The following is a 13,473-nucleotide window of genomic DNA, read 5'->3' as shown; positions in this document are numbered from 1 at the left end:
CTTTCCTTGCAGAAACTAGGAGTTCTAGTCCTTAACAGCTGAGAAAGGAAGAATACTCAGTTCTTCCACTCCTTGTTAAGTGCTCTAACCATCACATTTTATGCAAGAGAAGAGGTGGCAGCCATCTGATTAAAGATATGAGCACCCTCTAACTTCTCATGCACTCTCACAGAAGAGTCTAGTGCTTGGTATCTTCATAGACAGATGTACCCAATACAAAGCCCTAAATCAGCTGCTTTACCACCAGGAAAGCTCTCAGAAACTCTTGAATGTTTGTTTAACTAATTCTGATAGCTCTTCACTCAGCACATGAGGCAACTTAATCACCCTTGAAAAAACCCACACCTACTCCCGCTGACAAATAGACCATCTAAATTCATCTACTTAAATTCTGCTGCTGGAGACAGTTGGCGTGGTGATGCCTAAAGCAGGTATCTCAAGTAGGCACTGTGAGTATGTCCATAGCTTACCTGGATCTGAAAATGTTTAATCTGAGCAGCTGAAGCCTCTAAACCTTCTTTGTTAGAGATGATTATGTTTGTTCAATTCACAGTGTGCCAAGGAACAGATTATATCTCTTTCAGCCTTCCAATGCATAGAAGAAATATTCACTGAATAACTGCTTGTTGGTGTTTTTTTTCTTAACATCGCTGTTTAGGTTTTTATTATCAGTAACTTGCAATAATCTGTTTTTAACTATTGTGTATCAGTGCTATTAGCAACCAAAAGTTCCTTTGTACCTTTGGACTGCTTAATCAGCTGTCAGCATTATCTTAGCTGTGCACTAGTATTCATGATCACCAATTCTTGTCTTTTTTTAAAAAAACTTTTTAGACATTACTTTTAGGTTTTGTTTCCTTTTTAAAGTATCATTTTTTCTGTTTCCATGATTTCTGTCTTTTTTAGAAGTCCAACAGAATGCCTTTGAGTTTTCATTAACACTTCCAACTTCATGTTTCCAACTGACTGTCTCAAAAATACTTTCAGGTTTGGGCAACTGGAAGTTTAATAGGGTCAATTTTACACCTTAATGTTTTGTGACATATTCCATTTGCAAAAGACAAACATAACCAGAATAACCCTAACAACACAGACAACTTCCAAATTTTAGGTCAGTGATTATTTCTTTGTTTATTAGTATGAGGTTCAGTATTAAATTAAGTGTTCCCTGTTGACTATAAAATGCATTAAGAAGTTATTGCCTGTTATCTTTAGAAACTCCATGGGATGTTTTGGTCTTACCAGTACATCTTCAATAAACGCCCCTCACACTGGAAGTCTTTAATCAGCTTTAAATACAATTGGATACAAACAGCTCTGTAAAGTCAGCCAAATGAGTTACTCAAAGAATAAAAAACATTCTTAACCCTAATACATCAGTGGTGTGGGCTGCTTGTCTGACTCTACTAAACATTGGCATCAAACCTCCGTATTCTATCGTTCGCTACACAGGAACAGAAATATTTTGCATAATATCTCAAAACAAATAATGCACACAAAAAAATCAGCAGATGAAATTAAGACTGAAACAAAAAAGGGTAAAAATTACTGCGTGAAAATCTAAATCATACAATTTATAGTGCAGTGCAAACCTCACAATCAGTCTTCATATTTTTCTCCCTAGCAAAACCAAAATGAAACACACCTTCTTGTTTAGTGAAAGCCAACCAACACTGAGAATTCAAGCAGTAAAAAGGATTTTTCATTCAAGTAGCACACATGTATGATGCTTAGTATTGTCATAACATTTGAAGACACAAAGTAAAGAAAACCCAAAACATCAACAATAAGTACTTTCATGAAACAAGTGTAAGACATAAACAAAAGAAAAAAATTTCTGTAAATATGCCACATCAAAATCAGTTTACATATATAAGAGGACACGTGATCTAGAAATCAAACCCTGTAAAAACAAAATGTCAAGTATCACATGTAGCTCAAAGAAACTACAAATGGTGAAAATCACTTCTTAAAACAACATTATTTTAACCATTCATTATTTAATTCAGAATGAACTAATTATTTTCTATTAAATGTATCAAAATTGTGCTTTGGGCTAAGGAATGACATTGAAAACTGCCATCCCACACAAAAAAAAGTCACAAGTATCAGAAAAAAAAAGTTATTTCAATAAATAGTTTGAACATATGCAACAGTAGCAACTGCCATTATTTGATCCTCCTTCTGCAATGTAATAAACAAATGAACGCAAGGTATTATCTTGTTGCAATGCCCAGAGAAAAAAAATCTATCAGCAAAATTCTACATAATCTACAAAAAAGGAATATTGCCTTTTCAAGTAATAACTCTGTTCTATCAAGATCTAAGTTGTACAAAAATCACATGAACTGTAAAAGGCATTTTTATTAACATGCATCAATGATTTGTCAACACATCTACTCCTACAAATCCGTATCTTGTCAATATTATTAAATACTCTAACCACTAAAATTTGCATGCTAGCTGCATAATACTTCTATATTCTTGGAGGGAAGTTGTCCTGGGTTCGGCCAGGACAGGGTTAATTTTCACCAGAATCCAGGAAGGGGCACAGCCGGGCGAGCTGACCCCACCTGGCCAAACAGAGCCGGGTATTCCATACCATGTGCCATCATGCTGGGTTCCGGTGGGGGGGGAGCTGGGGGGCGGGAACTTGCTCGCGGCTCGGCTTGGGAGCTCGTGGCAGCAGTCATGGAGGGCAGCTCTCTGGGTTGTGCGTTTTGTGTTGTGTTTTCCCATTATCTGTATCGTTGTTGTTCCTGTTCCCTCTGTTTGCTGTTCTGTTAAACTGCCCTTATCCCGACCCACCAGTTTCTGCCTGTTTTCTTCTCATTCTCCTCCGCACCCCGGCGGGGGGAGGGGCGGCCGCGTGGCGCTTTTGTTGCCGGCCGCACCAAACTAACAGAAGTACTCACCATCCAATAAAGTTTCACTATGTATTTTCCATAGCTATTGTACAGTGGCATGTGTCCCCTGGTAGCTTTACATAATGCATAAATGTGCTCCCATGGTTTCCAAAAAAGTTTGGAAGTTCCTTTAGTTAAGGCCTTTTCATTATATATCCTCCAGACTGCATAAATTTCACTTATAATCCATCTCATCAGCTGAAAACAGAGAAAAATAGGAAAAAAAAAATTCAGCTTACATCTTTCAGAAAGATGAAATCAAGTTATATTATAATCATCAAAGAATAAAAAAGATGCTTTTTTAAATAAAGTAATGACATAAAGGAATAGGCATGGTTTCTTGCAAATATCAATTTCACTGGTAAAATTTTTCTTAAAATCACTGTAATACTCATCTAGAACAACACAAAATTTCCTGAAACTAAGTAAAGGCACAATATAAATTCTGCTGTTCATCATTTACTGAAGAAAAATCACAGAATCACAGAACTGTACGGGTTGGAAGGGACCTCTGAGGATCATCTCCCCTGCCAAAGCAGGGTCACCTAGAGCAGGCTGCACAGGATCTTGTCCAAGGGGGGTTTGAATATCTCCAGAGAAGGAGACTCCACAATACCTCTGGGCAGCCTGTTCCAGTGCTCTGTCACCCTCAAAGTAAAGTTCTTCCTCATGTTCAGACGGAACTCCCTATGCTGCAGTTTGTGCCCATTGCCCCTTGTCCTGTCACTGGGCACCACTGAAAAGAGTCTGGCCCCGTCCTCCTGACACCCACCCTTAAGATATTTATAGGTATTTATAAGGTCCCCTCGCAGCCTTCTCTTCTTCAGGCTAAACAAGCCCAGCTCCCTCAGCCTTTCCTCATAGGAGAGATGCTCCAGTCCCCTCATCATCTTCGTAGCCCTCTGCTGGACATATGATTTCAGAATAAATTACGTTACAGGACTTGTGAACTGGAGATAGCTGCTAAGGATCGGTATTAGCTTTGAAACTTCATATTTGTACTCAGTATAAAACAACCCTATATCACTAAAAGTACTTTATAATTTTTAAAATTTAAAATAAAAGCTTTAACTAATCATACTTTAGTGCATGTGTTTTCTAACACGCAGATTTCTGATGTGTACTATAGTTTCACAAGTATTACCAGACTGTTGCAGTGATTTATATAAACAAGAATGAAAATAAGTTTTTACCACAAGAAACTTTCCCTAAAATTAATTAGTGGTTCTGCAGACAGCAAAATTCACATCATATGTTTTCTGGTGGCTTCTTCCCGTACGGGTTCTGTGGTGCTGAATTTTGAACTTGCACTGAAGCATTGAGTGAAATAGAAATTATGAAGCAATATCAAAATCAGTAAGGCACTCACATGCCTTGGTTCTACCTGCCTTATATTTCCCCCCCATCTGCAGAAATCCAGTAAACATTTATTCAACTCTGGTGAGAAGGAAAAGACTGGCTGGGTGACAGAGATATGCACATACATGCAGGCATGCTAAGAACATGACTTCAGGAAAGCTTGAATAAAGAACACAAATCCTTTCTAATCTAGCTTTTCTTTGCTCTTATCTTTAGAGAATATTATTCAGTAATAATCTTTGTAGTCAATAGATTGTATACTTTAAAAAAAAAAAAGTTTGGAAAATCTTTTACCATCACTGATTTAACTTTTCAAATTCTAAAAAAAAAGTCTAGATGATTTCTTGCTATTTTATTACCATCATTCTTTTTTCATTTAAAACATTTGTCACAACTTATTTCTTCATGGCAGACATTTGTGGTGAAATCCAAAATTAAAAAAAATTAAAAAGCATGAAAGAAAATATTTTTCAGAAGGGACATTAATATATTTCTACCTACCTCACTACAAAATATATGCTCATTTGCTGAAAAAAGGTCAAATAAGGTTTCATTTTTGACAACCACAGGAATCTAGGAGAAAATAAATTAGTTTATTCTGTAGCTAAAATATATGGCAAAAAATTAAATGAACACTAATGTTTAACAGTAGTTATATACAAATATTAGACATTTGGCAAACATTCGTTAGGTATTTGCAAACTAAAGGCCGTCAGTTTGCTTATCTTGTAGCTGCTTTGGTATTTCTTAAAAAAAAAGTCTTAAAACGTCTACATTCAGAATTTTTAAAAAGTCATTATTTTTACCAGAATAAAGAGTACAAAATTAAATAATTACATAAGTAAATTGAGGTTCCTTCAATTCATTCATAATATTTGCAGTTCTGCATTTAAATCATGATCATAACACTGTCTGATACTCTGAGATATCCTTGGTCTCCCACCAAGATTCAAAGGGATTTGTTTCCTCAAGGTCAGTTAGATACTAGTATTGTCAGTATCAACACTGACTATCAAAGCTTTGACTCTATTACATAGTTTTGATGACTATTACTTGTTTATACAGTTATGGCTTTTTTGTAAGTAGTTTAGAAATAACATAGTAGGATTGTAGTTTATTGAACTAAATATATCTGCGCCTCTCATCACTTACTGGTGATTGTTGCTTGATTTTTTGCTTACCACACCAAATAGGCTTGTTTACACTCTCTTTTATACTTACTAATAGATTAGGTAGCAACATATATCTTCTAAATAGCCTTTCATCACTTGACCTTTACATTAATTTTCAACTACTTATAAAATTTCTAGTAATCATAGCTTCTTTGTTCAAAAAAGTTCAAAAACTTTCGTCAAAGTTTTAATCAGGTCTTAAAGAAAACAAATGCTTTCTTCACAGTGCTCTAAAGATAGATTTTTAAAAGCTATTTTTAATACAGATACATGTTTCCATGGCTTTCTGGGCTGCCAGCTCTCTTGCCCTCATCTTTCAGATACCTCTGCAGTTTATGCATTTTGGCAGCGTTTCTCATCCAATCTTTTTGTCTTGTCAATTACTTCCCTGACCTCCTCCTCTCCTTCCTCGATTAAAAATTAAACTTGGACCTGTTTAGTGTCTGGTTAATAAAAAATGACAAGCTGACAAAAGGAAAACTGACAAGCCTGAAAAAGTTGGAAGGGTGGTCAAAGTGTTTTAAAACTTCATCATTTCATCTGAAGCAAAAATGCTTTAAAATTTAGATTAGCAACAGCACTGGAGAACACTAACCTTTGCAATGGTAGGCTGTTTATTTTCTTTGCAATGAATTTTAAATATAAACTGAACAAGAGCTTTGCATAATTTTAAAATGTCACGGTTACCTTCCAGACAAGTACTGTCAAAGATATGGACACATTCTATATGCAGACTGGAGAAATACAATAGTCTGAAGTGAGAAAAAGTACTGTATTCCTGGTAAAGCTAATTTATGGTTTCAGGGCAGATACTTGCCCAGGGGCAGCCTTAGTTGGAACAAACAGAACTTGTTTTGCCATGACACTAAGTTTTAAGCGAAAAAACGAGAACACAAAGGAAAACAGGAAGGCATGTCTCTGTCCAGGTGTCTTCTAAATGAACATGGAGCCAAAAGGCAGAGCAGACTTGGGAGGATACACTATCATGACGTTTTGTACCAGGAGGTGCTGGTCCATGGTGATCCCAGTAAAAACGGCACTCAGACTCCGCAGAGTATCATTTAAAATGCTACTGTGAGAGCTAACTATAAAGACATGGATTAGCATAGATAACCTTACATCCTTTTAGACACTGGGAAGCCCAAGTTCTCACAGGAACACAAGAACTCGCTGCGGCCCGTGAGTAAAGGCAGGGAGAGGCCGGTGATGTACCCGCTGGTACCCCGAGGGACCTGCGGGCAGGCTGCTCCCTCACTGCGCCCAGCACCCGGGGATCCCGCCCAACACCACACAGGCCCCAAGGACCAGCAGCACAGGTCAGCCACTGCAGGCACCACTGGCTCCTCGCTGCACAACCGCTTCCCGGGCAGGATGACTACACGTGGTCCAGTGGGTTTTATCTGTTGAACTGTTTTCCTCTGCTAATCCTCCTCTACTTGTGACACAGTCAGGTGAGTAGCATTTTTTCGTTATGACCTTGCTTGTTTCCTACCTTAGTTGTTAAAAACTCCTGTGGCCGTTTCCATGAATGCACTTTTAAGGATGCTGGCAATTCTATTTTCCCTTCAGGATCCTCAAAGACATGCTACACAAAATATGCAGGAGCAAAAACAGAACATTTATTATTAATTACAGCAATGTATCTTCCACAAGATTAAAAATAATTTACTGTTCACATGATAATTCACTTAAGCAGAAAAATAGCATAAAAAGAAACTAATAGTATCTATAACTGAACTAAAAGAGTGCAAAGCCCAAACAGAAGATTCAGCACAAAAGCTGTGTATGTTGTTCAGAGAAGCTTATGTGGCCTGTACTATCTAAATAGGTCTATGTGAAATGTTTCCTTTCTTCTCCACCATTCACAAAAACCTCCAAAAAAAAACTGCTAAAGTTTTAATTCAAGCACTTTTCTACCAAGTTGTTTCTGAGTACTTTTTCTAACTCACATTTCTAAAGCTTTTTAAATTGAAGACCAAAAGTAAATATCTAAAGCGATAGACACAAACAAAGCAGGTTCAATGCATTTGAAACTGCTATAGAAACCAAAGAGAGCTATAATTACACAGTGTCATGAATTAAGAGATTCTCATAGAGAGAAAGAGCGTCATATAATTTTCAAACTTCCATTTCCAAAGTGATACTCTTCTCCATGTGAACAGAAGGTGTCAGGATATATGGTATCTGTTTACTGAACAGCACAACGTAGGATGAGGAGATGCCTCTGATACTGCCCATGGTGACTGAGAAACTAATCGGTTACATGGTTAATGCCTTCTATTTGTGCCTGGAATTTTAAATAGCTTTTAAGCATACTATACATTTCTGTGTGTTTCACAGGCCACAATGTACACTGTTTATCTTCTACAAACTAACCAAGAGAAAGAGTTTCTGGGAAGGAAAAACTACAATGATTTGGGTACTTACTGATTAAAGGAAGGCAAAAGAAAACATATTACAAAAACTAAAAAACAAACCTGAACCCAAAACAACAACTACAAAATAGTATTTCCCTCACAATTTTTTCTTGCTTGATTCATTGTGTAAGTTCTTTCAACATACCAATCTGCAACAAACTATTTAAAGTACCTGAAGGAAGCACAATAAGCTTCTGGGGAAAAAAAGAATGTTTTAGGAATACTTATTCTTCTGAAAGCTTAAAGTCTTGTAGGCTGGACCATACAGAACTATATTAACAGAGTTTATATTCTTCTTTCTGAGATATCCAACCCTGGCTACGCGGCGTGACATGAAAGTTTAGCACTTAAGCACTAGATAAACCACAAAAAGGAAGCAGGTGAGAATGACATAACGCTATGCAAACAAACACTAGAAAAAATTGAGAGATACACCTTTTTTAGCTTACAAGTGAAAAAGTACTTTGGAGAAGCATATTGTAAGTTGAGCTAAGCTTGGCTGAGAAAAACAGGTTTAACTTCTCTTTTATTTAAGATGGCTGTAAGAGACAACAGCCAGGCCTCAGGAGCTCATGCTCTAAGGACAGGAGCCTCAGCCACAAGTTCTACAGGAAGGCCAGGCAAGAAACAGGCACAAGAGAAACAAAGTCAAGTGCACAATCTCAGCCGCACACCACGCTGCTCTAAGAGGGGCCATTATGTAGGGGTGCTTGATAAAAGAGCTTTAGTGTTACAAGGAAAGAGACCACTTCTGACTGATTCCTTTTCCCACACAAAAAAAATGCATTGTTTATATTCGTGTTCTAAGCGTACTCAAAGGTACTGGAGCCATCACTACTTCTGTTTCTAACTGAAATACCCTATATGATGTTGAATTCTGGCTAGCTGCTTGGATCAAGCAGCCACATTAGAAAATTCTTTAGACCCGTAAATGTGTCTGCTGTGACTGACACCTTTAACTCCTTTAAACAAGTAAAAAGAGTAATGTTTCATATAGCTTGTGGCTGAAGAACTGAAAGATCCAGTAAACACCTCAGAATGCTTCTTATGCTAAAAAAGAAGAAATATTTTCAGTTACAATTATTTTAAAATTTTATCTATAATAATAATGTCTAGTAGACCTAACAGATTAATGGTAGATAAATATTTAGAGAACAGTCCAAAGACACCAAGTGCAGTAATGGAACAGAAGAAGACACAAAGGAAAATTATTTACCTGTAAAGTTAATGGCAGCACTCCGTACAGAAACTATAACTTCTCTCAAAAGAGTCTTCGGACTTTGAGCCCGTAGAAACTGCAGTGCCCACAGAAGGGATTGCTCTGACATACTACAACAGTTTAGTTTGTTCCTACATCCCCAGTTTAATTATGTTATGAAATAGATTTTGGGGTTTCATTTTCTTTTTTTAAATATTAACGTGCATGCATTAATGCACACGCACAAGTTAAGAGTTTGAGCAACAAATAAACAATGCTCAGTACTTTTAGTTTATCGTTTTAATTTACTAGGGAACTAGTTAAACTTATTGAAAAGATATGATCGAAAACTAATGTATTTATCAGCAACGAATTATGTTGAAGTTGTGACAAATACTTTACTAAATACAGGTACAAAAAATGATGTGGAAATAATGTATGTGTCACACAACTTACTGAAATTGGACCTTTTCCAGATTTTTCTTTCTCTTTTGCAGTTTCTCCACTATCCCACTTTTCCGCATTGATATCTGCTTCATGCCATTCTGGCCATATAGGAAATCTCCACCTCTCGTTGAAAGCACCTCCATGGGAAGACATAGTTGCCCTGGGAAACAAACAGAGGTGTGAATAAAAATGAACAGTATATTTGGCAAGGGTAGTAGGAAGATTTTTATCTCACAGAATATTTTTTTAATGTACTGTAATAATATCTTTAGTGTTAATAACTACAATAACATTTTGTCACTAAGATAAGCAAGCCTATAGAAGTGCTAGACGGCATTATTAGGTGTAAATCAACAAAATATTTAAATGCATTTATATGAGGAATCCTGCTGAAGTAAATGGGACAGCTGACACACAGAAGCAGAATCCGAGGGCACAGCCTCCTCCCTCTTCCTTTTCCCCTGCTCCAGGCCACATATTTGTTCTTCCTTTCCTATGCCAGCCCCAGCATTCACAACCCAATTCAACTCACCCACCCAGCTGAAGGCTTTCCTTCCACAGGCAGATGCAAGCAGCCTCACAGTCCCAGGCCCTGGTTCTCATGGGGGACTTCAACCACCCTGACATCAGCTGGGAAGACCATACAGCTAGGCAGGCGCAATCCAGGAGGTTCCTACAGAGCATCGATGATAACTTTCTGATGCAAGTGGTGGAGGAACCAACAAGGAAAGGCGCTCTGCTGGACCTTGTATTAACAAACAAGGAGGGACTGGTGGAGGATGTGAAGGTCGGAGGTAGACTTGGCTGCAGTGACCATGAAATGGTCGAGTTCAGGATCCTGCGTTGAGGAAGCAGGGCGATAAGCAGGATCAAAACCTTGGACCTCAGGAGGGCTAACTTTGCCCTCTTCAAGGAGCTACTGGCAGAAATCCCGTGGGCCAGGGCTCTCGAAGGCAGGGGGGTCCAAGAGTGCTGGTCGCTCTTTAAAAGTCACTTCCTCCATGCTCAGGAGCGGTGCATCCCCCTGAGAAAGAAATCGAGCAAAGGAAGCAGGAGACCTGCATGGTTGAACAAGGGGCTTCTAGCGGAGATCAGGTGGAAGAGAAAGGTCCATGGAATGTGGAAAGAGGGGCAGGCCACTTGGGAAGAATACAGGAATGTGGTCAGAGCACGCAGGGATGCAACAAGGAAGGCCAAGGCCCACCTGGAATTGAAGCTGGCAAGGGATGTCAAAAACAACAAGAAGGGCTTCTTCAACTACATCAGCAGCAAAAGGAAGGCTAGGGACAACGTGGGGTCGCTGCTGAATGAGGTGGGTGTCCTGGTGACGGAGGATGCAGAGAAGGCAGAGCTACTGAATGCCGCCTTTGCTTCAGTCTTCAGTGCCAAGGCAGGCCCTCAGGAATCCCAGGCCCCGGAGGTAAGAGAGGAAGCCTACAGAGAGGACGACTTTCCCTTGGTCGAGGAGGACTGTGTGAGGGATCGCTTAAGTGATCTGAACACCCACAAATCCATGGGCCCCGATGGAATGCACCCACGAGTGCTGAGGGAGCTGGCGGAGGTCATTGCTGAGCCACTCTCCATCATCTTTGAGAGGTCCTGGAGGACAGGAGAGGTGCCCGAGGACTGGAGAAAGGCCAATGTCACTCCAATCTTCAAAAAGTGCAAGAAGGACGACGCAGCGAACTACAGGCCGGTCAGCTTCACCTCCATCCCAGGAAAGGTGATGGAGCAGCTTATCCTGGAGGTCATCAACAAGCAAGTGGAGGAAAAGAAGGTTATCAGGAGTAGGCAGCATGGATTCACCAAGGGGAAATCATGCCTGACCATCTGATAGCTTTCTACGATGACATGACTGGCTGGGTAGATGAAGAGAGAGCCGCAGATGTTGTCTACCTCGACTTCAGCAAGGCTTTCGACACAGTCTCCCATAATATCCTCCTAGGGAAGCTCAGGAAGTATGGGCTGGATGAGTGGTCGGTGAGGTGGATTGAGAACTGGCTGAATGGCAGAACTCAGAGGGTTGTCATCAGCGGCGCTGAGTCTAGTTGGAAGCCTGTAACTAGTGGTGTCCCCCAGGGGTCAGTACTGGGCCCAGTCTTGTTTAACTTCTTCATCAACGACCTGGATCAAGAATTAGAATGTCCCTCAGCAAGTTTGCTGATGACACCAAACTGGGAGGTGTGGTGGATAGACTGGAAGGCTGTGCTGCCATTCAGCGTGACCTCAACAGGCTGGAAAGTTGGGCAGAGAGGAACCTGATGAGGTTCAACAAGGGCAAATGCAGGGTCCTGCACCTGGGGAGGAACAACCCCATGCATCATTACAAGCTTGGGGTGGACCTGCTGGAGAGCAGCTCTGTGGAGAGGGACCTGGGTGTCCTGGTGGATGACAGGTTGACCATGAGCCAGCAGTGTGCCCTGGCTGCCAAGAAGGCCAATGGCATTCTGGGGTGCATTAGGAGGAGTGTGGCCAGCAGGTCGAGGGAGGTTCTCCTTCCCCTCTACACTGCCCTAGTGAGGCCTCATCTGGAGTACTCTGTCCAGTTCTGGGCTCCCCAGCTCGAGAAAGACGAAGAGCTACTGGAGAGAGTCCAGCGGAGGGCTACAAGGATGGTGAGGGGACTGGAGCATCTCTCCTATGAGGAGAGGCTGAGGGAGCTGGGCTTGTTCAGCCTGAAGAAGAGAAGGCTGCGAGGGGACCTTATAAATGCTTACAAATATCTGAAGGGTGGGTGTCAGGAGGATGGGGCCAAGCTCTTTTCAGTGGTGTCCAGTGACCGGACAAGGGGCAATGGGCACAAACTGAAGCACAGGAAGTTCCGTCTGAATATGAGGAAGAACTTCTTCACTCTGAGGGTGACGGAGCACTGGAACAGGCTGCCGAGGGAGGTTGTGGAGTCTACTTCTCTGGAGATATTCAAGACCCGCCTGGACAAGGTCCTCTACAACCTATTGTAGGTGACCCTGCTTCGGCAGGAGGGTTGGACTAGATGACCCACAGAGGTCCCTTCCAACCCCTACCATTCTGTGATTCTGTGATTCTTTTTTTCTGACTTACTTTCTTTAACCAACCAGAAGGAGCTTGCCAAGGATAAAAGACATACTGGGGAAAAGGATTTTCACTTCTAGGCACCTGTGAGCTGCTACACCAGCCATTTCTGTCTCCAGTTAGTTTCACTCTCAGTGCCTCTTGTGCTACCAGTACTCTCACTACCCTCTTCTTGGGATTCAGAACTCTGGTAAAAAGTTTCCTGAAACTGCAGGGATTTTAACAAGACTAATACACAACGTGTTCATAGCTGCCAACTTGCACCAGTAGTACCTGTGCACATCATCTTTCCAGTGCATATGAAGGGCTGAAAAGCTGACTTAGCTAGAATGACGATACAGCAGCTCCTTCCCCCTTCACTACCAAACCTGGAAGCAGATAAAGTATGTGCAGGTCATATCTTAACTATATTCTCGCAACCCCCCGGCAATAAGTTGTAGAAGCTGTTCACTCCAAAGAACAAAGGAAGAAGCTCCACGGACCTGAGAAGCAACCTGGCACCAAAAACTGAAAAAAAGGGTTTAAATAAATCTTATTGCAGAAAAAATACATGGACTTCAACTAGTTGGAGAAAAGGGCTAAGGTCAGAATTCTGTCTTTGATACTCAGCAGTGTCCTACAGCAGAAATACAGTATTAGACAGAGACTTTTTTACTACTGGAGCCGTAACAATATAATTACATGAAATGAGAAACAGAAGAATTCCTACAAATATGTCCAGAAGATCAGGAAAAGAACAGTGTTCTGGGCTACAGCTGTAGGGCTATTTTTACAAACTGGTGCCAAGAACTACTTATTTTAAAAATAAAAGCTTAATTTCTTTAGAAACCGACAGCTTCAGGAGATTTGAAAGGGAGATCATCCATTTTTTTATACCTGAGAACAGGGTTTTTTTAACTTCTGACCATATATTGCATATCTTA

General features: G+C 40.4%; 1 protein-coding gene across 1 annotated transcript in view; it reads right to left on the bottom strand.

The window, feature by feature from the left end:
* Positions 1–13,473, bottom strand: part of ADGB (androglobin) — a 120,217-nt gene that overhangs the window by 90,548 nt on the left and 16,196 nt on the right. Inside the window, 4 exon segments of the mRNA XM_075413741.1 lie at positions 2,916–3,104; positions 4,767–4,838; positions 6,930–7,022; positions 9,509–9,659. Of these exon segments, the coding sequence (XP_075269856.1) occupies positions 2,916–3,104; positions 4,767–4,838; positions 6,930–7,022; positions 9,509–9,659 (505 nt within the window).

The sequence above is a fragment of the Opisthocomus hoazin genome, chromosome 2 (assembly GCF_030867145.1).
Source record: "Opisthocomus hoazin isolate bOpiHoa1 chromosome 2, bOpiHoa1.hap1, whole genome shotgun sequence".
NCBI lineage: Eukaryota > Metazoa > Chordata > Aves > Opisthocomiformes > Opisthocomidae > Opisthocomus > Opisthocomus hoazin.
Note: the sequence above shows the minus strand (reverse complement) of the source record. Positions and strands in the feature narration are given on the sequence as shown.